At 46.1% G+C, this 25,607-nt stretch overlaps 14 protein-coding genes across 14 annotated transcripts; 8 read left to right on the forward strand and 6 right to left on the reverse strand.

Moving 5' to 3' along the window:
- Window positions 1-81: 81 nt before the first annotated feature.
- SERLADRAFT_418437 (glycoside hydrolase family 13 protein) lies at window positions 82-2,949 on the reverse strand (the record flags this gene model as incomplete). The annotated part of the gene is made up of 12 exons (XM_007323741.1): window positions 82-513; window positions 599-760; window positions 844-952; window positions 1,019-1,240; window positions 1,295-1,526; window positions 1,582-1,631; window positions 1,686-1,789; window positions 1,842-1,996; window positions 2,065-2,194; window positions 2,256-2,307; window positions 2,348-2,440; window positions 2,498-2,949. The coding sequence occupies 12 exons, from the start codon at window positions 2,704-2,706 to the stop codon at window positions 265-267; spliced, it is 1,767 nt and encodes a 588-aa protein (XP_007323803.1).
- A 678-nt stretch (window positions 2,950-3,627) lies between these two features.
- On the forward strand, window positions 3,628-4,239 carry SERLADRAFT_411664 (uncharacterized protein; the record flags this gene model as incomplete). Its single annotated transcript, XM_007323742.1, has 1 exon — window positions 3,628-4,239. One exon carries the CDS (start codon window positions 3,628-3,630, stop codon window positions 4,237-4,239), a length of 612 nt encoding a protein of 203 aa, XP_007323804.1.
- Window positions 4,240-4,767: 528 nt separating this feature from the next.
- SERLADRAFT_479357 (uncharacterized protein) lies at window positions 4,768-5,257 on the forward strand (the record flags this gene model as incomplete). Its single annotated transcript, XM_007323743.1, has 2 exons — window positions 4,768-5,042; window positions 5,091-5,257. 2 exons carry the CDS (start codon window positions 4,865-4,867, stop codon window positions 5,180-5,182), a joined length of 270 nt encoding a protein of 89 aa, XP_007323805.1.
- A 237-nt stretch (window positions 5,258-5,494) lies between these two features.
- SERLADRAFT_479358 (uncharacterized protein) lies at window positions 5,495-6,674 on the forward strand (the record flags this gene model as incomplete). The annotated part of the gene is made up of 1 exon (XM_007323744.1): window positions 5,495-6,674. One exon carries the CDS (start codon window positions 5,647-5,649, stop codon window positions 6,370-6,372), a length of 726 nt encoding a protein of 241 aa, XP_007323806.1.
- A 1,459-nt stretch (window positions 6,675-8,133) lies between these two features.
- SERLADRAFT_479362 (uncharacterized protein) lies at window positions 8,134-9,769 on the forward strand (the record flags this gene model as incomplete). Its single annotated transcript, XM_007323745.1, has 3 exons — window positions 8,134-8,743; window positions 8,807-9,084; window positions 9,328-9,769. The coding sequence occupies 3 exons, from the start codon at window positions 8,164-8,166 to the stop codon at window positions 9,544-9,546; spliced, it is 1,077 nt and encodes a 358-aa protein (XP_007323807.1).
- Window positions 9,770-10,049: 280 nt separating this feature from the next.
- Window positions 10,050-10,845, forward strand: SERLADRAFT_479364 (uncharacterized protein; the record flags this gene model as incomplete). The annotated part of the gene is made up of 6 exons (XM_007323746.1): window positions 10,050-10,148; window positions 10,202-10,303; window positions 10,374-10,386; window positions 10,447-10,501; window positions 10,560-10,610; window positions 10,662-10,845. Coding segments are annotated over 6 exons (444 nt in total), but the record flags the coding sequence as incomplete, so codon positions are not given.
- An 875-nt stretch (window positions 10,846-11,720) lies between these two features.
- SERLADRAFT_402302 (uncharacterized protein) lies at window positions 11,721-12,275 on the reverse strand (the record flags this gene model as incomplete). Its single annotated transcript, XM_007323747.1, has 3 exons — window positions 11,721-11,903; window positions 11,961-12,139; window positions 12,218-12,275. Coding segments are annotated over 2 exons (157 nt in total), but the record flags the coding sequence as incomplete, so codon positions are not given.
- Window positions 12,276-12,444: 169 nt separating this feature from the next.
- SERLADRAFT_411668 (uncharacterized protein) lies at window positions 12,445-13,102 on the reverse strand (the record flags this gene model as incomplete). The annotated part of the gene is made up of 5 exons (XM_007323748.1): window positions 12,445-12,495; window positions 12,552-12,716; window positions 12,780-12,846; window positions 12,905-12,992; window positions 13,051-13,102. The coding sequence occupies 5 exons, from the start codon at window positions 13,100-13,102 to the stop codon at window positions 12,445-12,447; spliced, it is 423 nt and encodes a 140-aa protein (XP_007323810.1).
- Window positions 13,103-13,892: 790 nt separating this feature from the next.
- On the forward strand, window positions 13,893-15,327 carry SERLADRAFT_411669 (uncharacterized protein; the record flags this gene model as incomplete). The annotated part of the gene is made up of 3 exons (XM_007323749.1): window positions 13,893-14,263; window positions 14,416-14,440; window positions 14,464-15,327. The coding sequence occupies 3 exons, from the start codon at window positions 13,893-13,895 to the stop codon at window positions 15,325-15,327; spliced, it is 1,260 nt and encodes a 419-aa protein (XP_007323811.1).
- Window positions 15,328-16,243: 916 nt separating this feature from the next.
- Window positions 16,244-16,790, reverse strand: SERLADRAFT_402303 (uncharacterized protein; the record flags this gene model as incomplete). Its single annotated transcript, XM_007323750.1, is given in 4 exon segments — window positions 16,244-16,262; window positions 16,281-16,329; window positions 16,379-16,512; window positions 16,566-16,790. A coding segment is annotated over 1 exon segment (175 nt), but the record flags the coding sequence as incomplete, so codon positions are not given.
- An 898-nt stretch (window positions 16,791-17,688) lies between these two features.
- Window positions 17,689-18,867, forward strand: SERLADRAFT_363988 (uncharacterized protein; the record flags this gene model as incomplete). The annotated part of the gene is made up of 3 exons (XM_007323751.1): window positions 17,689-17,949; window positions 18,023-18,185; window positions 18,249-18,867. 3 exons carry the CDS (start codon window positions 17,838-17,840, stop codon window positions 18,766-18,768), a joined length of 795 nt encoding a protein of 264 aa, XP_007323813.1.
- Window positions 18,868-19,171: 304 nt separating this feature from the next.
- SERLADRAFT_418444 (uncharacterized protein) lies at window positions 19,172-20,178 on the reverse strand (the record flags this gene model as incomplete). The annotated part of the gene is made up of 2 exons (XM_007323752.1): window positions 19,172-19,424; window positions 19,481-20,178. 2 exons carry the CDS (start codon window positions 20,086-20,088, stop codon window positions 19,328-19,330), a joined length of 705 nt encoding a protein of 234 aa, XP_007323814.1.
- Window positions 20,179-20,839: 661 nt separating this feature from the next.
- Window positions 20,840-21,804, forward strand: SERLADRAFT_402307 (uncharacterized protein; the record flags this gene model as incomplete). Its single annotated transcript, XM_007323753.1, has 4 exons — window positions 20,840-21,189; window positions 21,343-21,386; window positions 21,456-21,730; window positions 21,785-21,804. The coding sequence occupies 3 exons, from the start codon at window positions 21,014-21,016 to the stop codon at window positions 21,701-21,703; spliced, it is 468 nt and encodes a 155-aa protein (XP_007323815.1).
- A 1,404-nt stretch (window positions 21,805-23,208) lies between these two features.
- SERLADRAFT_479376 (uncharacterized protein) lies at window positions 23,209-25,549 on the reverse strand (the record flags this gene model as incomplete). The annotated part of the gene is made up of 10 exons (XM_007323754.1): window positions 23,209-23,410; window positions 23,469-23,615; window positions 23,678-23,796; window positions 23,849-23,890; window positions 23,954-24,231; window positions 24,295-24,424; window positions 24,477-24,790; window positions 24,848-24,998; window positions 25,060-25,133; window positions 25,190-25,549. The coding sequence occupies 10 exons, from the start codon at window positions 25,470-25,472 to the stop codon at window positions 23,320-23,322; spliced, it is 1,629 nt and encodes a 542-aa protein (XP_007323816.1).
- Window positions 25,550-25,607: the final 58 nt, after the last annotated feature.

The raw sequence follows: 25,607 nt of genomic DNA on the forward strand, positions 1-25,607 counted from the left end.
ACAAGATCTGAAGATCTGAAGGCACCACCCAGAATTCCGAGTACCGACTCTTGTTTAGCAAAGGGCCTCCGACAATAAGCAAAGGTCCAGTCACTGAAAAGCGTCTACAGAGTTAATTATGGCTAGCTTCCTCTTCGACGTTTATCAAAGACTGTCTATACCAACACGTCGCTCATATTCGATAACCGCTATCCTGAAATTTCCCTCCAGCGACTCGGAGAAGCAACGTGATTGTTTGAGCATCCAAAAGTACAGTCAAAAATCTTACTTTACATAAAGCCGGCCTTCATATCCCCTCAACGACGCCGTCTCACGCAATCCACCCCGCTCTTCCTCCCCATAATTGCCAAGAACAAACTTATACCCAGTCAGTTCTCCGACTTCAGCTAACGAAACGGTCGCTTCTGCCTCTTGGAAGTTCAGCAACACCAAAGCGGAAGAAGGCCCTAGGGTGCGCTTGTACGCAAAGACTTGCTCGTTCTCAGCAAGCAAGAGCTCAAAGTCTCCGTAGATCTACGAGGGGAAAAGTCCACATTAGCATCGACAGCCTGCAACCACCCAAATTCCGGTTGACGCCAGGACACAAAAAACCGCTCACAAGAACATCATGCTGCTTCCGCGTGCCAATCGCACGTTTCCAGAAACTCAACACGCTATCCTTATCACCCGCTTGGGCAGACGCATTGCATTCTACAAAATCGTCGTTCACGCGCATCCAGGGCGTACCAGTCGTGAACCCCGCATGTTTCGTGTCGTCCCACTTGGGGTTGACAGATTGACAAAAACGAGAAAGATGTCAGCAAGGCGCTCGTGGTTATTAAGAACCAGCGTCAATCAACCTACTTGCATAGGCATGCGTGCATGATCGCGCGCCTTACGTTGGAAATCGTCGAGCATGTCAGACATGTCCACTTCTTTCCCACCAGACGCCTTCTTTCGCTGTTCCAAAATACTGCGGGAGGAGTTAATCACCCTTATCAGCCTTATGGTTCCAGACAACGCATGATGGGCCACTCACAGGTTCCAGTAATTTTGCGATGCGACGTCCTTGTATTCCTCAATGCCCCAGCTGCGGGGGAAGTTCTTCAAGCCGAGTTCCTGTCCTTGGTAAACGTAAAGGGTGCCCGTCTGAGTAATCTCCATAATCGAGAGCATCTTGGCTGAAATCGACCGCCACGTTGAAGAGTCGTTCCCGAAGCGAGATACCGAGCGTGAATGGTCATGGTTCTCGATGAACACGCTAGGACGACCCAGTTCAGCGACTCAGGAGGTAAGGCAAATGTGTTTCCCTCACGCATTCCAGAACCCTTCCTCGCGTTTGTATTGCTGCCATCTCCTGACAATCGCCTTGAGCTCGGTTAGTTTCCAGGCTTTGTGCGCCAACGGCGAATAGTCTGGGGAGTCGAGATCCATCAACTCGAAATGGAAGACCATATTGAGTTCTTTGTTTTTAGGAAGAACATATGCTGCAAGCTCTGATGCTTCATGGGTAAACGGAGTCTCGCCCACGGTGATCAGGTCATGTTCTGCAACGAAGAACCATGAGACTCATCAATATGCGAGGTAAAGAAACCGTCCTACTGGAGAGAACTTCCTGGTTCATTTCCTTTATATACTCATGGACTCTAGGCCTACACGAAATCTTAGCAAACATCACTAGACTAAAGATCTGATTGACGACAAACCCGTTAGCAAAGTACATGCTCGCCGGCTGATAGTACTGGGTAGGATCCACCTCTGGGGCGTCGGGCAACCCTTCAGTTTTAGAGATGATATTGATGACATCCATCTGCAAGATACAATCTGCATCCACCGCCAACGAATGAACCTTGATGACGTACCCTGAAACCATCACATCCTCTGTTGATCCAAAAGCGCATCACATCCCACACAGCATCGCGGACTGTTTGATTGTCCCAGTTCAAGTCCGGTTGTTTGGTGACATATAAATGGAGGTAGTATTCCCCAGTCTTGTCATCATATTCCCAAGCTGATCCTATACAATCACGTCACAGCCAATCAGTTTAGCTCATCGTTCAAACAACCCACAAGCGAGAAAGTTACCTTGGAATACAGATTTCCAGTTGTTAGGCGGGAGACGTTCACCGTCGACATCATATTTGGGAGGACGCCAGATGTACCAGTCCCTTTTGGGGTCATCCTTGCTGGATCGTGATTGTACAAACCAGTCATGCTGAAAACAAACGGGGTCTCAGAAGCTATATATCAAACAGACTCAATAGTTCCTCAATAACCTCATCCGATGTGTGGTTTGCGACGAGATCCATCCTAGTGACATCGACAAATCTATATTTAATCGCGACAGGGCTCAGTCAAAAATACACACATCAGCTTCATTCCTCTTTGGTGAACTCCCTTGAGGAGACGATCGTAATCTTCAAGTGTCCCATACCGAGGATCAATGTTACGATAATCCGAGCTTAACGGAACGAGCATCATCACGATATTCAGAACCAACTCAACATCAGATACGCACATATCATATCCCATATCGGCCAAAGGCGAGCTATAGATGGGAGAGAGCCATAAGACGTCGACACCAAGATCTTTGAGGTAGTCGAGCTTTTCATGGATCCCATTCAGATCACCAATGCCATCGCCATTAGAGTCAAAGAAAGAGATGGGGTAGATCTGATACACGATCGCGGATTTCCACCATGCGCGAGGGGAGGGCGGGTCTGACATGGTATGATAAGCTGCGATGTGAGGGAGAAGGTATCGGATAGGCGGTGGAGCGGAAGCGTAATACCGTTGCTTGCGGTAGGTGCGTGGACATGTTTGCGCCGTGAAGAAGGTGCGTATAAGAATAGACAGCGAAGGCAAGTGACGCTGGGAAATTCCATAATCCGACGAGCATATTGAAGAAGTTCTGCTCCCCTGTTAGGAAACCAGCTGTAAAAAGCTATAGTGATTCATCAAACATACAGCACAGGATATCCATATCCTCCGAGTTCCATAACGAAAGAAGAGAGATACCAAATTGCCAAGATAGAGTTTCAGCATACAGCAAGTAAACGAGCACTTCATGGAAGGAAGATAAATATTGCCATAGTCCTTAAGCTAAATATTATTCTGATAAGGTCAGTACATGCAAGCGTGGATTAAGCGTCAATGAACTCACAGATACTGTCACTACTGCGATAGAAGCATAACATGCGGGAAACAAACGCCCTACCTGTCATGGTATAAATACGACCTGTCGAGATGACATCTCAGGCAACATTGGTACGCGATATTATCGATACAGCATCGATTGCAGTCGTGGAAAGCTCCTATCAAGTCGGGACAAGTTACAAGCCGACGAGCGTTAGACACGTCCCACCTGTCTTTGTAGTGCACATAGAGATGATAGAAAAAAAATAGCAGAAAAACAGGATATAGATACATCGACATGGCTTGTGCTGGTCATTGTCTTTGAGGTGTGGGATGGACAAGGAGAAACAAAAAGTAGCAAAGAAAGAGCGGAGTAAGTCGGACCAAAGCTCAGGGTGGCAGTGCTGTGTGCAGTTCAATGCCCAAGCCACGCCCTAGAAGGAACAACAACGCTTTTATATCTCGCGTCTATGCACGCCATCCCCAGTTTCACTTTTGTATCTCTCTCTAACCATGACCATCCTAGCAATCTCAAGGCTTGACCAGCCAACAACCATTTCCCGTGCTCTCGTCACCAAATGTCCCCGCCCAATCCCAAATTCATATTGGGCCACTCCTCTTCTTCTCGCCTGTGAATATCCCTGGACACCTTTCTGTTTCACCAACCAAAAACTCGACGCCCTCCTTGCCGCAGGTGTCCGGACCTTCATAGACCTCACAGAAGCCGGCGAACTCTCGCCCTACACCCCCCATCTCGCCTCTCATGCACGTGAACACGGAATCGACGAAGCCTCGATCGAGTACCACCGCTTTCCAATCCAAGACAGATCTCTTCCAGCCTCTGTCGACTATGTCCGCCAGATTCTCGACGTGCTCAGACAGAACGAGAGGAAGGGGCGAATTAGTGCAGTGCACTGCCGTGGTGGCATTGGGCGCACGGGCATGGTCGTTGGTTGCTGGCTAGTGGAGTGCGGCTTGGCCCGTGACGGTGAGGACGCGCTGAAGATCATCGCAAAAGAGTGGAAGACAGTTGAAAAGTTCAAACGCTTCCCGCACAGTCCAGAAACTGGCCCTCAATTCGAGTTTGTGAAGAACTTTCAGATCTCGCGTATGGTGATGGTGTGAGGTCTCTTTGGCGTGTAGTCTCCAAGTTGTATGTCCACACGATGATTTCCATCTAAGAGCAGGGTTATTTATCAGTAAGTCGGATCATCTTTTCATACTGATTTACCGTTTACTGAGTTCCTCATAAAGATCCATGCTGCACATATTCTATCACTCCCTACCTTAGGGGTCCCACTGGCACTGCAGTAACCTCTAATGGGAACCTGTTTTCTTGATGCTCTATATACACGCGTAAGGATTGGTGTTACTTACCTCGCTCGATCACTTTCTTGCTCCATATTACAGCTTGCTGCATTCCTGTTACCCTTGTCTCTGATATTTCCTCTCTTCTTCTGCCACGCACTGCTTTGATGATTGCTTTCTACACAATCCTCCTGTATCGATACACAGTTTACGACTGATGAATAATGATGCATACATAACTGTACCGTCCAAATCAAGTCTGGTCAGCCCTTCAGGGGAGTAACTAGCAAACACGTGGTCCTGGCATAGCCATACAAATATGAGCTGAACGCGCCACGAATCCGAATCTTTCTTTCTTTCAGCCAATTCACTGAAAGTACTACGGGTCTGTGCATCCCTCTCTGCAACTTTCAACTTTCTGCGTTTATCACTCGCTTTGACAATGCACCGCTGCCTCTTGATCTCCGAAATTCTGCTCAATATCCTAGAACATCTTGATCGTGAAACACAAATCCGGCCTCTTTTAGCCATGGCATCGACTTGTCGCTCCTTCTCTGAGCCCTCTCTAGACTTGCCGATCAGACTCGGACTACGACGACTTAGATGTCTCTTTTGTTCTGGTACGATCATGGATCATTAGCGCACTCTTTATCCTGATACCGTAACAGGGACTAAACAGATTGCCCACTTCTACGGATTGGGACAGGTTCATAGTCAACGCACGAAGAATAAAAGAACTGGAATGGAACTTCTCAGATGATGATGACATCCAATCCATTCAATACGTACTGCCCCCATACGTCTTTCATAAGTTAGTCAACTATTGTCCCCTACGACCCCTCCTGCCGAATCTTCGCCACCTCGAGTGTGGCGGCGGCTCGATGTCTGTTCGCGAGGGTGAATATTCTTGCCGCTTGGAACTTCTGAGCAATCGTCTGCGAGAATTCTGGATCGACCTGTTTTTCGTTGATACGAACAAAGATATGCTCAACGCCTTAATGAGAACGACCTCGGAAAAATGTCCCCTTCTGCAAGACTTCTCATTTGTCTTCAGTAAGCTTGGATATACGTGTTTAAAAAACATATCATCTTATTTCTCACTTAGGCAACCCCTCGCATTTTGATACGGCTGTTTTTACCACCAGCATAGGATCGTTACGAGATCTGCATAAGTTGTGCGTAGCCTTTGCCGTAGGAGGTCATGAAATTCTGGCCCTTCCATCAATGATTCGAGAGACATACTTTAAGTCTTTGAGCCACTTCGAATTAAGCACCGGCTCCCAGGCTCTCATATCGTGCTTACCTCTAATGGAAGCTATCGGATCCAGCCCACTGAGAACACTATGCTTCTGGTTCCGATATGCTTTCTCCGTCCTCTCCATCCACAGGCTCTTTCAGACCATAAACTCAAACACACCATGGCTTATCTCCCTCCAAGCGCTCACTCTCTCAACCTTCGAAATCGCCATAAGTATCCCCCTCTCCACATTCGAGCTACTATTCAACTTTCACGAGCTCAGAACTGTGCGCCTAAGCGATCTGAGTATCACCTTGAACAACGAGTTTATAGGTAGGATAGTTGATGCAAGGCTGGAAGAGTTTGAGCTGGACGGGTCAGGTCTTTATGATATCTCTTTGGACTGCCTCGAAGAGTTCGCTACGCGATGCCCCAACTTGTCGTTCTTGCAATTGAGCGTCAACGCAACCGACGTTCCCCCAATCCGGCCCTCACCTCCACGCCATTGTACGGCGGGGCTAACGATGCGCTTGGTGATCTTATCAGAGTCGATGATTACGAACTCCGGGGGCGTCGCATCCTATTTGCTATCTCTCTTCCCAGAGCTCACTGTGTCGTATGTAGGGAGCGGATGGGATGAACATATCAAGCGTTGGGGTGAAGTTGTTAGAATCGTGTCTTTAGCTAGAAGCAAGACCGACTGTCCCTCATGACTTCTTGAGCGTTCAGTGGTGAATTGCGGGGGACAATGTGCGGTAGGGATAACGCACTTGGTACACTGTTGATACAGCTTGGGGCTTCTTGGTCTGTATACTGCTATCGCGACGTTGGAGGTGTTTTTAGTCGCGATAAACGGATATTACGGACAATTCTCATTTCATGCGGGCTCTGAATAAAGACGTTGATGCGTCTGACCGTGATGTTACTCACTTATGTACTTGTACTGCCCTGTAAAACCAGTGAAAGGAATGAAATTTCTTCATGATTGAAGAGTTTGGTCGTATGCCATCATGCGATTATAATTGGATTGATCGGAAGGAGGCCAGCCAAGACTCAGTCCACCGTTTACAAGTATCGTTCCTCATGCTAATATCCATCATTACGAGGGGATCAGAGTTATTAGATGCAGCAATTGCCAAGGCTCTAATACCGAACTCTGCAGCAGTGAGATATGTAAATTGATGGTATTGCTGACACCGACAATGAGAAAGCAAGTCAAACGAGGCGTCGTACAAATCCAACAGGTGCACCGTCACTTTTGAGCACTCCGATGTTCGCTAGAAATTCCAAAAAACATCACAGTAAGCACAGGCTGAAGCAGTACATACAAAACCTACCGGGCCTTCTCTCCCATCCTCTCGATTTTGCGAATCTTTCTTCCCCTTTGAGGTTTAGACTGCGGCTGACGAATTTCTTAACAGTATGTGGAGGCAGCGTCTTCGCCGTTGCCATTGCTCTGGAATCTGAGGCTTTTGGGAGTGTCCGTACCGTACGGGAGCTGAAGACAGCGATTAATATATTCATCTGAAAGAGAAGATAGTAAAAGCGTACCCAACGATAAGGTCTTTCACCGAAGGCTGAGGTTTCCGCCGTCTTCTCTTGAGCACATCCTGCTTTTGCGAAGTTGATGTTACTTTTGGAGTAGCTTTTGGGTTGATTTTTCGAGATTTTGATTGAGCCGAAAAGGCAGAAGTGAAAAGATCATCTTGCAGATATTTTGAATTCGATTTGGTGTTCTGCGCTGATTTTGTGGGTATTGCTAGCATCATAGCATCTTCCTCTTCCTCCATTTCATCACTTTGATCTCCGTCAGACATGGATTCATCTTCATCTCCGTCGTCTTCTGCATCTTCATCACTGCCTTCCTCTACCTCGTGATCCCCACCGTCGAAACCGCTCCAAACATTGTCATCTCCTTCCTTGTTATCATCACTGTCTTCATCACCCTCACTGTCACTCTCATCATCATCATCCATCTCTTCCCCAGCCTCTCGCATAGCCCTTCTCATCCTCGCCACAGCCTCGTCCTCGGCGCCACTCTCACCCTCCGAACCATCACTGTCTTCCGTGGTCTTCGCAGGAGGTTGTCCAAGATGTCGGGTGACAAGCGCCCGTTCCTTCAGCTTGCGGTCTCGTTCCCTGTTCTGTATCTTTTTCTTTGCCTTCTCCGATGCTTCAAAGTTTTTTAGCACTTGACTCTTCTCCTTCACGTTTTTCTTTGATTGGGATAACGAAAATGATTCTGGAGCATCGTCGCTATCACTGGCATCCGTAGAAGAGACGTGTCGTGCCATTATCACTAAAGCTGAGAATGGGGGTTGGCAACTGAAGGGAGAAGAAAGTCTTATATCTCCTAAGCCGGATGTAAACTTGAGCTAGCCTAGTACTGCAGAATTTCTTGCGCCTACGATTATTTTGAAGTCCGCGAGTATGATGTGGGGAGGAGAATGCCGACTGCGTCTCATCCGTGTTCCTTACACTTGAAAACGCACAATATTACAGCCATGGCTTCAATAGGCCCACAAATTCCCGTTCATTTGCTAAACAAAGCATCTTCCTCGTCGTCACACTCGTCTGGCAGCGATGCAGAAGAGATTGGCCCGGCTATTCCAAAGTCTCTGGACACTAGCCTGAATAATGACGGTGATGGGAGTTTCAGCATCGGTAAGGAGGTCGCAGATGGTGACAAGGGGCGAGAACAGGTCAGCGACGAGGACGAAGACGACTATATGCCCGCACTCCCGCCAGACCTTCTCGCATCCCGCACAGCCGAGCCGTCATCTTCAACAGCAACATCCAAACGCACCGTCGGTCCCTCATTACCGCCTTCGCATCCTTCATACTCCATCCACCGCTCGCACGAACAATCATACACGCAAGATTCTGATTCTGACTCTGACATCGGTCCTCGGCCGCTTCCCAGTACGTACGGCTCGGGGCACAGTAGCGTAGGTGACGGTGTGCGCGAATTTATTGAACGTGAAGAGCGACGCCGAAAGCTAGTCGAAGAAGCAAAGTTACCTAAGAAGTTGGAAAGAGATGAATGGATGTTGGTACCTCCTACTAAGGGGGATTTATTAGGATGTAGGTTTAATTTTATAATCCCTTCATGTCAGTCTGGTACAATATTAAATGGATGCCGTATAGCGCTGGATCCGACAAAGCTAAAAGCTCGTCAATTTTCGAGATCAACTGCGCCTTCACGTAATGTCGACTCCTCACTCTGGACTGAGACGCCCGCAGAGCGGCAACAAAGACTAGCAGACGAAGTATCTGGTAAAAAACGAAGGGCTGTAAACGCTGATCCAGATGAAGATGACTTTGATGATAAGAGAGGAGGACAAGGGAAGGAAGAGAGGAAGAGGGAGAGGGAGCGAAAGAAGAGGAGGGAAGAGGATATTAGGAGAGGAGTGGACGAACACACAGTGAGTCGCGTTTTTGGTAGCCCTTATTATTCTTTGACTGTTCCGTTACTTCGCCAATGGTATTTTTGTATCAAAATCTCATTTTTTTATTGATTATTATGTATACCTTTCTTGCTTTTTGCTCCCTGGTATGGATTGCGCTTGATGTTACTCTTACTATTTTCTTGGTTTTTTTTTTTGTTATATACTTTCCCTCAGTTTCATCATCGCTGCCCTGAATTTCTAACGACCATTTACTCCCAGAGAAAAACTCGTGGTCCATCACTTATTGACCAGCACGCCACGCTGTCTTCTCAACCGGCAGCCTCATCCAAAGACGAGCCCTCGTCTATCTGGGATCACACTCGTGACATGTCTCTTTCTGGCAGATTGATGGACGACAGCGCTCGTGATAAGTATGTGAGAGATGCGAGAACTTTGGGGGATAGGTTTGGCACTGGACGGACAGGAGGTTTTCTGTGAACGCGTTGGCATGCGGTGCTGAAGGCAATGTATGTCGTAAGGTTCGTCGCCATCATGTTCAGTCCGCATCGTATAAACCCGGCCGGACAAGTACACTCAAATGTATATTCCTACAACTGTTGTCTTGTGTATACGAGATGTATTCATAGCAGGTCACCCGAGAGACGAGCGCCTGGGACCTCGTCCTTTCTATCTATCTATGTCTAAACAGCACTTTTTCGGCATGTCAATACCTCAGATTCGACGGATTCTCAGACGCTTGCATGCTCAAGTCAGGCTCTTTAATTAAACGCTTCCATCATCGTTAGGTAACCCTTCAGCAGAGCCACAAGTGACATCCGTCCCTTGATTTAAAAGCCTCCAACTCATACACGGGCGACCTGTGCAACATTGCACCTAAATATAATTTATGAGTAGCGTGCGTGCCCATCTTCTCAGCGATATATAAACTACTGATGAATTGTTCTTTAGGCCTTCATTTCTTTTGCATAAAGTCAACGTTCAAGAAAAAGCAACCAGCTGCAGTGCTTTTTTGGTCCTTTTGTGTATATATTGCCTACTATGGTTTCAATTCACTCCTCGTTTAGCGGTCTGGTTTGCAAGTATGGCTGTCTTCACAATATCTGAACATTGCCATCGCTTATATCTTCTCCAGCACAACGTATGATGTCTTCAATACGTCCACCACTACCAGCGCCTACCCCATGTACGGCAGTGCCGCCGCCGTTATTTATTCGCCTAATGGGAACACTAATACGTATGTTCATCCCCAATTCCAGTTTCGACTCATTATAAGAACCTGAATTTTTGTGCCACTCATCTTGCAGAGATCCTGCAATTGTAAGCAAGTTCGGTCTGCAAACCGCACAAGATAAGCTAATATTGTAAGTTCACATGAAGGCCCTCGGTTACACGTTTAGTCTCGGATTTTTTGGCATCCCAGTTGTCCAAGCTTGTAAGGCTGTTGTTGCATCTTCCGTCTATCATCTCCCAATATCCTCTCCATGTTGCAGTCATTTACAATACCAGGTTTCCCGGTGATTCAAAATGGCTGAAATATCTGAGTGAGTCTCGATTTCGAACTCAATTCTCTTTCTCTTTTTCATTATTCATAGTTTGGATTATTTTGTTCATGGAGGGCTTGAGTGTTGTTCTCACTTTGTACGCTTTCTGGGAAGGGGAAACTTCTGCCTGTCTGTCATGTTCTGTCTCGACAGCTGTTTCAACACCATTGGTAGACTTTTCATGTGGTTCCGGGTCTACAGCAAAGATACCAGCAGCCATATGGACATTTTTCGGTCTTTCGGTCCTTACAGGGTTAGGTGCGTTATTACCCTTCCATTTTTCTCCTCGTTTCTTACAGCAGGTCTAGCTAGTATCATCCATGGTACACGCCTTCTTTTGTTGGAGAATATGGACTATTAGCAGGTCATTTGTCCTACCTTCCATTGTAATGGCAGTAAGTATTTCAACATCGAAATTTTACTATCTAATGTGTTGCAGATATCATTGCTCCAATGTGTTATGTTAATATATGGTGGTACAAATTCAAATCATGCTTCAGGGCGGCCAGTGGATTCAGGTCAGCCGTTTGTTAGATGCCTCTTGGCAATGACTTTGATTTCTAATTTAATGCTAACAGGAGACTTCGTTGGGAGGAATGGAGGACCGCAATTCATACGTGGATTATGTAGGTCTCTATTCTTCACTATTCCTCGTAAACTTGAACGGGTATATTAGGTGTGGCTTGGCGGAAGTTGCATATGCGATACAATTATCACTGTCCAAATAACAACGCTGGTTAGGAGATTTTTGTTTATATTATAATATTCAGCCTATCCAGAACTGATGTCTTAGCTCTTCCGACGCAAATCTGGAACCAACTTTAAGCAGACAAAATCAATGCTTACTAAGTTGATAAAGCTGACTATTGAAACCGGAATGGTCACAGCTATTGCAACTTTGGTAGAGCTGATTCTGGCTGTGGAATCGCAGCAAATGGTACACCTCATCATGTAAGCGTCTTTTTCTGACTTTTGCCACTGCTTTCCAATATGCATCTCGTTCAGATTCTACTCCCTTTCGAAGTTGTAAGTCTCACATCGGCGTGTTGCTGTGTCGCTTTGTTTACGTACCGGCGTTCTAGATATGCCAATTGCATGCTGGCAACCTTGAATGCTCGACTAGTGATATCCCGTGACGACTCACAACTTTATGAAGTGTCTACTGCACTTTTCGAGGCTAGAAATCCCGATATTTCAACATCATCACGCCGGATTGGACACGAGACTCGGTCGAGTCGTCGACAAACCGATGTTGAGGCCCCACCGGTTGCTGTTGAGGAGGCCAATATTGCGGTAAGACCTTTATGACATAACTCCAACCCATCAAAGACCTGAGTAGGTATAATCTAGGACGGGATAGAAAACATCAAGTATACCTCATCCGATAGCATATTACACATCGATCTACCCCAAGTCCCAATTCATCTTACCATATCAAATGCCCCTAATTCTTCGGAGGAATGTTTGTGACCTGAATGACTTCTTACACAGCACCATCTCTGCCCGAAGCTCTACAAATCTCACAGAAAGCGAGTGGTTATGAGTTATATTGTGGCTGTCTTCTGAAACTTACCCAGCTTTCTCTTTTTTTTTCGTTGGTATATTAGTTTCTGTTCTACTTGTACAGACCTTCACCACGACGAAACAGACAATGAATCTTGAGCCTTATACTTGCGAAACTTGTCTCTCCAGTTATAATGAGTACACGCAGCGATTCAATGCGATTATGATTATACCGAAACTGGCAACTTTATTACTACGTTCGGCATGGTTATAGGAGACGCCGTTAGGAAAAAAGAATACCAAACTCATCTAACCTAGAAACACCATGCGACTACTGCGAGCTGGTGAGATTTACGTAAATCTGACTGGCCGTGCACAAAACCTGAGAATCATGTCCATGTGAGTGCGTATACAGCACGAGTTAACTTTCAAACGTACCTCGCCAGGGTAAAGATCATTGCAGATCGGGTTTACATTTGGGTTGTTGGTGAGAAGTGTGCTGATAGGGATTCCAGCGCCCGCAGCGATAGTACTGCAAGTATCTCCGGATTGCATAACGAACGTGGTGTTACAGTCTTGACCAGTGAGGCCCAAACAAATTACCTGCAATCCCGAAAAATCTCTCTCAGTCAATATGGATTGACACCAAGGACATGCAGAACTCACCTCGCCCTCAGCCAAATTGCTACAATCGGTGTTTATGACACCCGCATTAACGGCGGAAAGCTGATAGCTAAAGAAATCAATGGTTTGGAACTAGTATATTGGAGTTTGTGAGGTTAGAAACTCACGTCGAAACATTTTGCTGAGCAGAAATGATATCACAGCTATCACCAAGATGAATTGTGTAGTTCCTGTCGCAATTGGGAGGCAGCGATGCTATAATTTGGTGATTTGTCAAGGCGGGTGAGCTTGGTAGTAAAGCTAGAGAACTGACCGATCGATACACCTGCAAGGGCGAAAAGGGAAAACATCATGTTGGTAAACATTCTGAACGAAGTTTTTCCTTGAACCTCTGTGGATTTCACAAATGAAGTGGAGAGAGAATGGAGTGGGAGGATGACTGTTTCCAAAGATATATCTATCGCCTTTATACTTTTTTCATAGGCCCAAAAAAGCGGCGAGAAGAATTGATGTGCAATGACCGACCAGTACTGACTGAGCACATATAAAAAAGTAGCCCACGGTGACCACGGAAAATGATCGAGAAGGAAATGTTCTCACTGTGAATGACTCGTAACGTCTAGAACCTTGATGCAGAGTAACAGTGCCCATACATTTACGGACTTAAAAGATTCAAGAACATTGATGAGACAAGAAACAAGAACGCGATCATGAGGACCACAGGATACGATGCCGCGATATTGATGAAAATTCAATTGACGCCTACGCAACAAGACGTGAGTGGCAGCATTGAAGGTACCATCGAGCCAACGTACGTAGAGCAACGTTCTCCGTCTACATAAATATGACTCAGTAAGGCACAAAAGGCAGCATGCGCTGTTAAGCAGATGTTATTGCAGTAGCGCTCTTGAAAGATCGCGGATCGTGAAAAGAAGTAGTAATCGGCACTGCAAAAAAGAAAGATCGCGTCAGTCACCTGGATAAAATCAAACAAGATTGCTAGCGTACAGCCACCACAGGACCGCGTCCAAGAATTGAGGTTAATATCATCCAAGGTTGTTTGTATATGCACTGAAACGTTCGAGTCCATGGATCACTGAGCCGCTGGTGCTAAATCCAGAATACTAAGAGCAATGTGCATGGGGTGAAGGCCACATGCCTCGAGGAGATGGGAGTAAAGATAGCTACTGGTCATCGTGCAAAACAGCTGCATTGATGGCGCAAAGAACCTCCCCAAGACACTCTAAGGTCACTCAACGATACCCTCTGCGTTCCCTAAGGATGTCTGGCCTCAATAAACCTACAGATACAACCACAACCATTTCACAGAAGAAAAAGAAGGTGCCGAAGTGCATCTGGACAGAAAGCGACACCAAAAAATTGGTTGAACTGGCTGAGGAGCACCTTGGCCTGCTTGGAGAGGGTGGGGGGTATAAGCCTCAGTTCTATAACCTGGCTGAGGGCATTCTGGCTCCTTTAACAACAAAAGGAGCCACCAAAACAGCCGACTCAATCCGTAACAAATGGTTCAGCATTAGTAGTAGAAGTACCTTTTAAAGCTTCATTGCTAAATGCTATTTCAGCTAAAGAAGGAGCTTAGTTGTGTAGATCAGTTGATGAACACTTCCAGGCTTGGATTTGACGTACAATGTGGACTGAAGATTACTGATGCAAACAGGCACATTTGGGATGCTTTCCTCAAAGTGAGCATCTTTATCCTTAGCAGGTATGGGATGGGCTTACCTTTTTTTTGCGGAGCAAGTCAAAAGATGTTAAGTCAACCTACAACCGGTTAGCTTTGGATGGGTGGAGGTGGTATGACTTGATCACAGCTATTCTACCAAGCCGGGCAAAAGGGACTCACATTCTCCGTGCATCTCAAGCACAATCTGCAAAGATCAGTTCAGCAAGTAAAGATAGGATGGATGTGGATGCTGAAGGCAATAGTGGAGGGGAGGATGGAGAGGACAAAGGTGATGAAGAGGGTGCGGAAAGAGAGGCAATTGAAAGAGAGGCGGTTGTTAGCGCCAGAAAAGACAAGGGAAAGAGTGGGAGTGAATCCGGCACCTTGTATGTGTCATCTATCCACTCCAAACCTACTAGCGCATCTGTCAGCATCACGTCCTCCGGAAAATGCAAGTATTCGGCCGTTGATAGTACCTCTGTAATCTCTGCCACCCCAAGCAAAGCCCCACATCCTTCTGGCGCCGCTGCAATCAATGGTGTGAAGGAACAGATGCAGCGGATGGCGGATAACAAGGAACAGCACGATGACTTCAGGTACCGTTTCCTGAACATCATAGAGAGTGCTTTCACTGGCAGCGTATCCGGTGGTGGATCTTCAAACATTGCTTCGTCTTCGTCTTCTCGACACGTTGAGCCTTTGAACACAAGGAGTCAGGCCATTAGAATGGCTGGGCAGATTGAGACACAGCTCAATGACGAGCAAAAAATTGCATTCATTGATATGCTTCGTGCAGATAATGTGCTAATAGGTGATTACCTCAATATGGCCACACAGGACGAAAATCTTCGCATAATGTGGGTGGATAAGCTGTTGAAGGACTTTACTGCGTTTCCGTCCAACTAGGTCTGTTGTTGTCTGTTGTTGTCTTCATTTTTTGTTATAACTTGCTGTATCCCTGCTCGAATGTAAACTATATACGTTGATGTGGAAATGGAATCAATTTTGCTGTGAACTTATGAGAAAACAAATGAATACCGGCACCCTAGCTACTCTGTAAATAATTGGCCTCTTGTCCTCAGCTCTCAACGATACAATGCCCACATCCTCTCTGCAATCTGATCACAATGCAAATTGGCTCCAAGCCAGTCTGGCTCAGTTGTTGGCCCTTCTGCAAGGGAGCCAGTGCTCTCCAGGGTTGAGGTAGTACTTGCTTCGGGGAACATATTGATATCTTCAGGATCATGAGTTCGGATGTAGTTGTGTACCATGCAAAGTGCTGATGGTACACGGGCTTGAATGTCCATATCAAATTCAGGGGGGCAGACAAGGATTCGAAACCGGCGCTTGAAAACTCCGAAGATTCGCTCGATGCAGCAGCGAGCTTGAGCATGCCGCAAATTGAAGAGCTCTTCCTTGCTCTTTGGCCTAGTTATAATGTTAGAATAGCTAGACATATCACAAATAGACTCACCTAAGTCCAACACAGCCCCATTTGGCCAAATGATAATGTTCCCCTCGATAAGGAACAAGAAGTTCAGGGCAAGACCCAAAACCAGTGTCCGCCAGGTAATATTTACCTGGGGGGACACGTAGATCATGCTGCCGAGCATCAGCAGCAGAGCCCTCCCACCCTGTAAGCATATAGAGAAACCGTAAAGCAAAGGAGCAGCATGCCAGACAATTCTGGGTGACTGCTCCCTTGCGGTTTCTTGACAGATGGCGCTCAGATGACTTTGGGGCACATGCAATGTGCGTACCATCAATAGCGCCGATAGCACCTGAAAAAAATGGAAATAGCTTCGGGTTGTTTTAAATTTCGGGTGGAATGGAATCATTGAGGGTAAGTGTACATAGTTAGTGTATATAGGTGCTGATGAAAATGCGAATAAAATCTCCTTGAAATACCTGTAAAATGGTGAAAAGCTGGTGCATTAGTAGATAAAACTTTACTCACTTTGAAAGGGTGTCACTTGCACACTGGAAACGCTCGCCAACGTGCTTGAGAGTGAGCCCTGTGACGCACATATACAGGAAGACACCCAGCTTCTCCTGTAAGGTGACATGTTTGGAATTGGTATGGCCTGCTCGCTTCAACACCCTGATCAGCCCTTCGAATACATGTTTATTTACACCTAGCTCGCTTTTGATCCTACCCAGATGTCCATTGATCAGCTCTTGGATCCAGCCTTGGCCTGACAGCACAGAAGTGTGGTATGGTGTCTTGTCGTATAGTGATTGAGAGTATAACACAATTGATTCGGAGGCGGCGAGTACAGCATGGTCTTCTTCGTCATCATCATCCATTGAGTCCTCATCATCCGACACCAGATACTCCAGTAGCATGAGACGGAGAGCTTTATTATCCATTGCAATATCTCACCCAGGCAAGCGACAATACTACTTCCATGTTTGGATGCCGAATCCCGTTATCAAGGTTAGAGCTCCGACTTAAAAGGACAGCCACCATAGTTACGGGCGGTAATTTTGGGCGCCCAAACCACATCGTTTGGATGTTCCCGTACATGCTATAACTTGTAACTTGAACAACTTGAAGGTGCATTTCCAAGTCAGGGTGAACATCGTTGTTTATATTTGCTTGATTCCCAAGCCATAGGAAAACAAATGCAAACAAACGCTACCTACTCACGTTGTACATGGGCATTCATCCAAAAGATCACGATAGTGACTATACGATATAACTCTTTAATCCAAGGTCTCTATACCAAGCTTTTACTCAATTACCTCAGTAGGACTCCATTGAGCACCATTGTATCAAGGAGCTTTTATCGAGCCGACTGGTGTATGCGCTGATCTCCAGCTGCGGTCGCGTAAGTTAGTCCTAGACCACATTCAGTATCATTAATCTCCGCATCCTACAAATCTCTCATGCCTTACAGACGATGACTACTCGTTTCAGCTAAAGCTAATCACGTAGTCGGCCAGAAGAAGGTATGGAGATCATGATATTTGTTTAAGTCAAAGAACACAAAATGAGCATGCCGGCATCACACCCATACACACTACACAGTGATCAGCTTAATGAAATGAGGCTAATGGGGTGCGACGAGCTTTTGAGACCTTCGTGGTTGCTTTCAACTGTCATGTACGATTACGATAGCACTGAGCACTACTAGCATCCCTAGTAATAAACTGACATGGAATTTCTGTCAGTCTTTCGGATAATCAGGAACACCTAAGGCGGTCAGCTCATTCCTGGTCAAGATTAATGGTACATTCCAAAAATCGGCGTGAGAATGCCAGAGTATTGCAGTCGTGTTAAATTTCAGGTACAGCGTGCTGCAGCGACGAACGTGCGCTTTTCTGTCACTACTAACGCCCTGGATGTGATCCATAAATCGAGCCAGGGCCCTTTCCGCTCAGCTCTCTTCTGATTTACCACCAAAGAGTCAAACATGGCAGAAAAACCAGCGTGCATTCGCACCCTCCAGCCTTCAGATGAAAAGCTAGTCAGATTTATGATAGGGAAAAGCATCATGGAGCCTTTAGCAGATGCGAACCGACGAGGTATGTCAATGCAATTGCTCGTACTATAAGGCACATAATAGTTTATTCTTTTTTATGTACTTGTTTGTTCCAGCCGTGTTCCATCCATTGGTTATAAGTATATGGGTAGCCCTATCGTCCGTTATGGTACAGCTCTTGGGTTGGTGGCCCAAACCCGAATATGGATGGATGACCTACCTTGCTCCACTCCCAGCTTTTGGCTCCTGGGGCGTAGCAATCCTTTTTTTTCTCGACTGGTGAGCCATAACAGCCTTTGTTTGCGTATCTTATTTTGACACTTTTATGCTATCCCTATCAAGGTTCAATCGACCATACTTTGAGGACCTATTGACCTTAACATTGCGGAAACCAGACGTTGGGAAAATACAGGAGCATTACAGCCTCTCACCCTCTTCTGGATTCTTTATTCTCGAGTATGGCGGGGATTTTGTGGGTCTCATCGGTATCGACGCATCCAAAGAGTCTCTGCAAGAAAAAACTATTGCATCCATGGGAGAACGCTTAGATTCAAAAAACAAAGCTACATCACGGATCGCCACAATTCGTCACTTCCATGTAGAGCCTCCTTTCCGAAAAGCCAAAATACAGAACGATCTACTGAAACACGCTTTGGACCACGCTTTTGGTGCCAGCAAAACGGTGCAGAAGGTAGATGGGACAGACTCGCCTCTTGTTCCATATAAGACGAACTGTTTCAAGGAGAATGGCTTTGGAATAGAGAAAACCGAAGGCAAACTTGGGCTTTTCGGGTGGGCGCTTAATTTGAGGACTGTGGACAGGGCGACATGGGAGAAGGCGAAAAAGACCAGGGACAGCTGAAGGCTGTGAACCTGGCAGTATACCGTGTGCCATTTCTAATTGCTGCGTATGCTAGGTATGCCCATTGCATTGTATATCGTAAACCATAATGATTATTTGAAACCCGTACCAATTGCTTTTATCCATTTTCCGTTTGTTATTATATTGTCATCGACCTTGAGGATATGCAGCTCTAGTTCTTCCAAATAAAAAAATAACATTTACACCATGATTGAGTTGACGAGTGGATACGGCATATTCAGAAAATATCGTTCCTGAGTACCAGTCCTCTTATCTTTATTTCGGTCAGTCTCGGGTGTTTACTTAGCTAAGTGCCTCCCTAGCTTGAGTTAACCCAGAGCTCTGGGCTGTATAAAATGCTGCCCGATGTGTCTCGGGAGATGCATGCGTCGCCGTATGATTGATCAGAAAGTAATGTTGGATTGCAAGAAATGAATATGCTTGCATGCTATATATAGGGCTACATGGATTGAATGCGTCGAAAACAGTGAGCAAATGCGTCATGAAAAATGTACCTCCTCAACAAATACACAAATACAGGCATCATACTCCCCATATACTAGCCCTGGCCATGGGTAAGCATATTAGGCGCACAAGTATCAGACGGTTCAAATGAAAGTTCTCGTCTACGTGAGAGAAACAAAGAGCCTAGCAGCCTGCCAAAAACAAAAAATCAACCTTACGCACATACAGTTAAAAGCTATATGCGCACTTATTTTGATTCTCGTATCGCTTGGTGACAGATTGTACTTCGTGTCCCTCGGACTTTTCACCAAAAGCGGATGGGCTAGAATGCAGCGATGAAGACGGATAGGTATTGGGGAAATAAGCGCCAGAAGATGAAAAGAACCCTGGTGGTTGCAGATAAATTGATGTCTTTTCTGGTGAATTGGAATGCGAGGTGGGGGGACTTGAGTATGCATTGAAGGTTGATCCCGAGGCGACACTTGAGCTAGAAGAGAATATTTGACGATGGTGGGATAGCACATGTATCTCACGCAGGATACTGTTAGCCTGCTTGTATGACTGCGAAACTCCTTCATCCCTAGTCACGACTCCAGTGTCCGATGATGGATCCCCCTGGCTTGGCCCTGCAGGGTCTTCTAACCACTCCTCGCCATCACTCTCTACGCCACCACTACCAGATCTCGAGTTTGTGCTCACACCTGATAGATCAGGCCCTAGTCGTTTCCGCTTCATTCTGCTTCCGTATATGTCCTCTTCCCGCATGTCTCGTTTGAATGGCAACATAGGATCGTCTGGTGCGAATATGGGCAGTGAAGTCGGAGGCGGAGAGACAGGTCTGGAACGTTTGAGCATCTGTGATAACTTGAGCTTCAGAGTACTTTTTATACTATAAGGTAAACAATGGAATCAGGGAGTGGGTGGAGGAGACGGGATACCAACGACAAACAAAAACTGAGGGAACGAGGACTCGACTTTAAATTAAAGCATACGTATGGTGACAGCGGTCACGTGCATCGCGGTTTTCCTGCTCTCCTCGTTTCGTCGTCATACACGATACCAAGTGCTCTTGTCATTTGCAGGGTTGTATTTATTCACTATCGACGCAACAGGGATCTATTAGATCATTCGTTGTTTTATTTCTGTGGGTTTCATACCAATCCGGGTGTTCATCCAGTATCAAAGCACGACCACACGTAAGTTACCGGATATTGACATGACCATAATGTTGCCGTAACAGCGACGCAGATCTTTGAAGAATTTAGATCCCTATATATTGACTCGCCTTCAACCCGTATAAAATTGCACGTGTCGCGCAGTCTCTTTCCTTGCTGGACGAAAGAGCGTGGATAATGAGGATCATCAATTTTAGAGTCACAATCCCCGACAGGTTGCATTCAACGTCTCACAATATTTGATGCTATTCGATTCGGTGTCTGTGAAATATATGAAGGTTTTCGGGCTTGTTCTTGGTTTCAGTGAATTTGCGTGTAGGTTATAGGGGCTTTACCCCAAAAATGATATTTGTCGTTGCTGAACTTGAAAGGTATTGGTAAATAATGACAAATAACGTCTCTCCTGCCTTTCGTTGGCGTCGCATCTATTCGCTGCTAGTCTGCGAACACAACTCTTCCGACCAGTCGTCCAATATCCCAGCAGCGCTAAGTTGATGATCTCTTCCTCTCAAGGGTCTTCCAATACCGTCTCCGGACCATCATCGTCCTTTTCGCCTTCTAGTCAACAACATGGTTTCCTCTCTCAATCCTCGCACGATAGTGCTATGTCGTCCTATCTAGCCGCATCGATGCCAATGCATGCGACTTCATCGATGATCACTCCAAACTCGTCCCATCTATCTGACCCTACCTCTCCGGAATCATTCAAGCAAAACATCCGCCTCGCACTGACTCATGTCGCGCGTGTGAATAGTCTTGCGAAGAGGGCTTTGGGTGGAATGTGAGTTTATACATGCTCTCTTTTGTGCTAGCTAGTTGTATGTAATCGCAGTTGATATCTGCTAGCGTTATCGTTAATAAATAAAATATACCATGGATATATGCGCATTTGCCTACTATTTGATGCTGCGGAACTGACCTTGTCGTATTGCAGCGAAAATGCCTATCATCCTGGCACATCTAATGCCCACACAGATGGTATGTCTCATTGTACAGCCCCCTTCTATGCTTCTTGTCTTTACGACTTACGCATTGTCAACAATCCAGCCGACCTAACATCCCTCGCTCAGGCAATGTCAACGTTATCAGATTTCCTACGGACAACAGGTGTAGGAGCGCTACCTTTGGTGCCCACCCAAGGGTCTTCTGATTCTTCTTTGACACAAGCTAGCTCAGCGGTAACAGAACAAGAGTTGACGCCCACAACGACACAGTCGGTGCAATCATTATATGAGAGGCTTCAAAGATCCCAGGAGAGTGCGGGAGCTGTAGTTAGTCTGTTGGGATCGAGTTGAGTATCCCGATGATGCTCTGTAATACTGGTTCGCGCTTGCTCTTTTTCCAACGCGATGACAGACTAAGTTTTGAAAAGGTAGACATCCCTTTTTCTGCTTATCTGGCAGTTTTGGCATGAATCATCCCTGATGTAAAGTATATATAAAACGACTTTAGTTGATAGGTACGTTAATTAGCTGTTGTGAATAGGACGTACGATGACCTATAAAGACGTACAGACATAAGTATGTTCTGCAGCAAAGAAAATGAAGATCAGCCGTCGTAGCATTAGGTCAATAAATTGACAGCATTCACCTTACTGTCTGGCGCAGTCTGACTCGGAATGTCTTCTGAAGTGGATATTCATAAAACACGTTGAGCGCAGGGACTCAAAGTGATCTTCCTCCCAACCTTTGAGTCCAGCTAGAGTAACCCGGGCTGCTCTCAGTCACTAGTACGTACATAATCTTGGAAGGCTTGGAACTCACATACAAAGCCAGGTCATACTGAAACCCCTGATGGCTGAAAACTCCGCAGCGATATGCAATCTATTTTTTCCTCCCACTGAGACCGGAACGGATGGTTCCCTTCCCAGGTTCCTCAGTGCAATCAAACCACGGCCATCTAAGGGACTTCCAGGTGATGATGTCATGTTCGTCACTGCGGCCAACAGCGTCGAGATGGGGAAAGATAAGGGGACTTGGCTACTTGAATTGGAAACATTACAACACGCACCTCTAGTGGTTTGATTTCATGGTAGCGTATCCTAGTGTGATCTTGGGCGTAGCGCTCTTTGCATTAAGCTGGGGTTGGTGCCCCTGGTGAGCAGATCCAAAGTTCCAGTAATAGGTCATCTCAGGATGGATCCTGTCCTACATCACGTCGAGCTGTCATAGCCTGCACCCGCCCTGCCTCCACGAAGTTAGCTTCAACCAGTTCGGGCACCATTGCTCTTACGATCACCCTTTTCCTTCCAGTTTGTCCCACTCATGCCGGGAAACTAGTTGTTCCACCCTTTTTATATGATCTCGGTGAAGCCCCGACATGGCCGCATGATTACAACTGGAACGTAAGACACAATCTTCCAGTTACGATTCCCAATCTCCACCACTGGAACCCGCCGAGAAATGTATGGTTCAGCGAGATAGTATTTTTGGAATTCTCATTGGTCTTTCCAAGTCTTGTAAAATGCATCAACTTTGTGCGTAATCCCTCCCATTTGACATGTTCGGTCTCTTGTCTTATCCTTTATCTCTTATAATTTCTTTCCACGTCCCACGTCTCGCGCCTCACGCCGTCGAATTCAGTTTCCATGTATAGTTTTCATGGTCTGGGGCAAACTTCAATCAGCATCTATCCCTCTCTGGAACCATCGACGAATAGAACAGGATCATTATCATAGCCTTGGCAATCGTCGTCGAGCTACCTAAGTACTTCGATTGATGCGAAGGCCATAGATAGGATCTTCTCCATCGGTCTCGCCATCATAGCCTGTGAGAAATTCCGCACCAAGGTCCACCTGGTTGCAACTGCCCTCCCCGAGGACGACTCTATTGCATGAGAATTGAAAATGTAAATAATGTACAAATACAGAAAGTGCAACATGCATGGCCATCAGCATCACCACTAGTACCGCTCACGCTCCATATCCCTCCCACGTTCTTCTGATCGTTTCTGCATGGACAACAGACCGAGGAGTGATTGAAACCGGGAAATCGATTGGCCGGCTGTTTTAACCGGATCAGAACCATCCACGCAAGAAACAAGCTAGATGCAATCACTCACGATGTCATACCTGAGGTACAGTTGTCTGGACCGACAGAAATAGGCTTCCCATCTTCAGATAGCTCAGGGCGAATATTGAAGCCCCATAAAACGCGCGTCAATCCGATCCATATTGATTTGGAAGCAAGGTATTGTCCGGGACATTTTCTACAGTTAAGTAAACAGTTAGAAATCAGTTACGTCTTCCATATGAAATTGAATGTAATTACCGGCGCCCAAAGCCGAAGCCATAATGCCCTTCTGTTATTGATTCGCTCCCAGCCGCTGTGGTCTCGAACCGCTCAGGCATGAAGTCGTAAGAGTTTTTGAATTCGGTTTCGTTGTGATGCTGATACAGATATTATGATACAGCTTCCAAAAAGACGACAATAATAGCATACCATATTCCATATGCACGGGATGACCATCGTGCCTCGTTTTATCTGGATCATAAGGTTTTAAAAAAATGAGTCTTCTGGCTGATGCTATACAGATGGGCTACTAACGTGATGACCATTATATTCATCGTCTGTATCTGAATAGTGAGGAAACCCTCCTGGTGCTGCAGGCGCCCATCGGAAAACTTCTTTGGTGAGTGCAACACAATATGGGAGCTGCGACAGGTGTTCATAACCTGGCATCGTTTTTCCGTCGGATCCAAGGACATTATCCAATTCTTCTTGTGCTCTCTTTTGAGCTTCAGGATATAACACCATCGCCATGGTAAACCACTGCACTGTGCTAGCTGTAGTATCAGTTCCAGCTTCAAAAGCGGTCCCAGCCACTGAGGGAATTCCAAGTTCGTGAGACTTATAAATGAGAGAAGGAAAGGGAGAGTTTGACAGACCATAAGATATGTCTACCAAATCGAGGTTCATTTTCTGTTGTTGATCCCAGAGTCTGGCAGCAAAACATTCCAATTCGGAGTTTCCATCATCCATCTGCGCTTTTACTTCCAGTGCAAGACGATTGTAAAGCTGAAGATGCGTGGGTCTTACAGATGAACGCGGAAAAGCCGTTGATGCTCACTTTCATCTCGTCTTTATGCTTTCGTGATGCCTCTGCCCGCCATGGCGAAAGAAAATCTGGCAGGTAATCCAACAGGGGAAACGTATCTACTAAATGGGATCCAGGATATGTATCTTTTGTGAAATTGGCCAAAATATCAAGGACGGCGGTTAAATCGCTATCGTCATCTTCGAGCCGCTTGCCGTAACTGAGTGTAAACACCAGAGAAGCTGCGAAGCGTCTGCAATGACGGCCAATTGTCGAAGGCTGATCCAGGAGATCCATCAAAAACTTGGAAGACTCTAGCTCTTGCATCGGCTCGTATCCACCAACGACTGATGATCGACGTTTAGACCACCAAGAATACTATCAATGGATTCAAAAAGGCGCACCCCTAGGTTGAAGCATCTGGTGAAATGCAGCGCGATACTTTTTCAAAGTTTCGCCATACGGGAGTAATACCATCCTCTTGTTTTTCGACTGATACTTTCCCGCATAGATCAGTGGCTTTCGTGACGAATAGTTGTGTGACCGACGGCCTAGCTACAGGCACGAGATATAAATGACAGATAATCACATCTCACGACACCGAAAGACGACTCACAAGCTCTTCAGCATCGGATGCATTACTGAGTATGAGCATTTCGTCACCAGCCAAAGATAGCCTGACCAATGGACCTATGTAGGGCGTTTCAGCTGTCATAAGTTTTTAACTTTTGACATATGCCACTGACCATACTTTGCCGCAAGCCGTTCGAAGTACAACCAAGTTTTGATAGTGGGAACCTCAAAAATATGACCTATCAGAGGTAGTCCTGGAGGGCCGGGGAAAACCTTGCGACTACTGTAAAGCCGTGATAAGACGAAACACAGGCAACACATGGTACCAAATGTGGTGACCTGCAGTTGGAAGTTTGAGGTAAACCATAGCACTCTAGGTGAAATATCATTCAAAGCGTTTAAATTAAAGAGAGACGCCCCAAACGAAGGGACGTCGATTGGGTGTGCAGCGTTCATATAAGCGACTTCTGGTGCTCGTGATACAAAGCAGTTTGCCACGAAATGAGCAGCACCGTGGAGTCAGAAGAAGAGATGACGAGCGGGAGGCCAAACTATTTTGCTTTTACATGATGCGGCGCGCACAGCAGGATG

This window comes from Serpula lacrymans (genome assembly GCF_000218685.1).
Source record: "Serpula lacrymans var. lacrymans S7.9 unplaced genomic scaffold SERLAscaffold_16, whole genome shotgun sequence".
In the NCBI taxonomy this organism is placed as follows: domain Eukaryota; kingdom Fungi; phylum Basidiomycota; class Agaricomycetes; order Boletales; family Serpulaceae; genus Serpula; species Serpula lacrymans.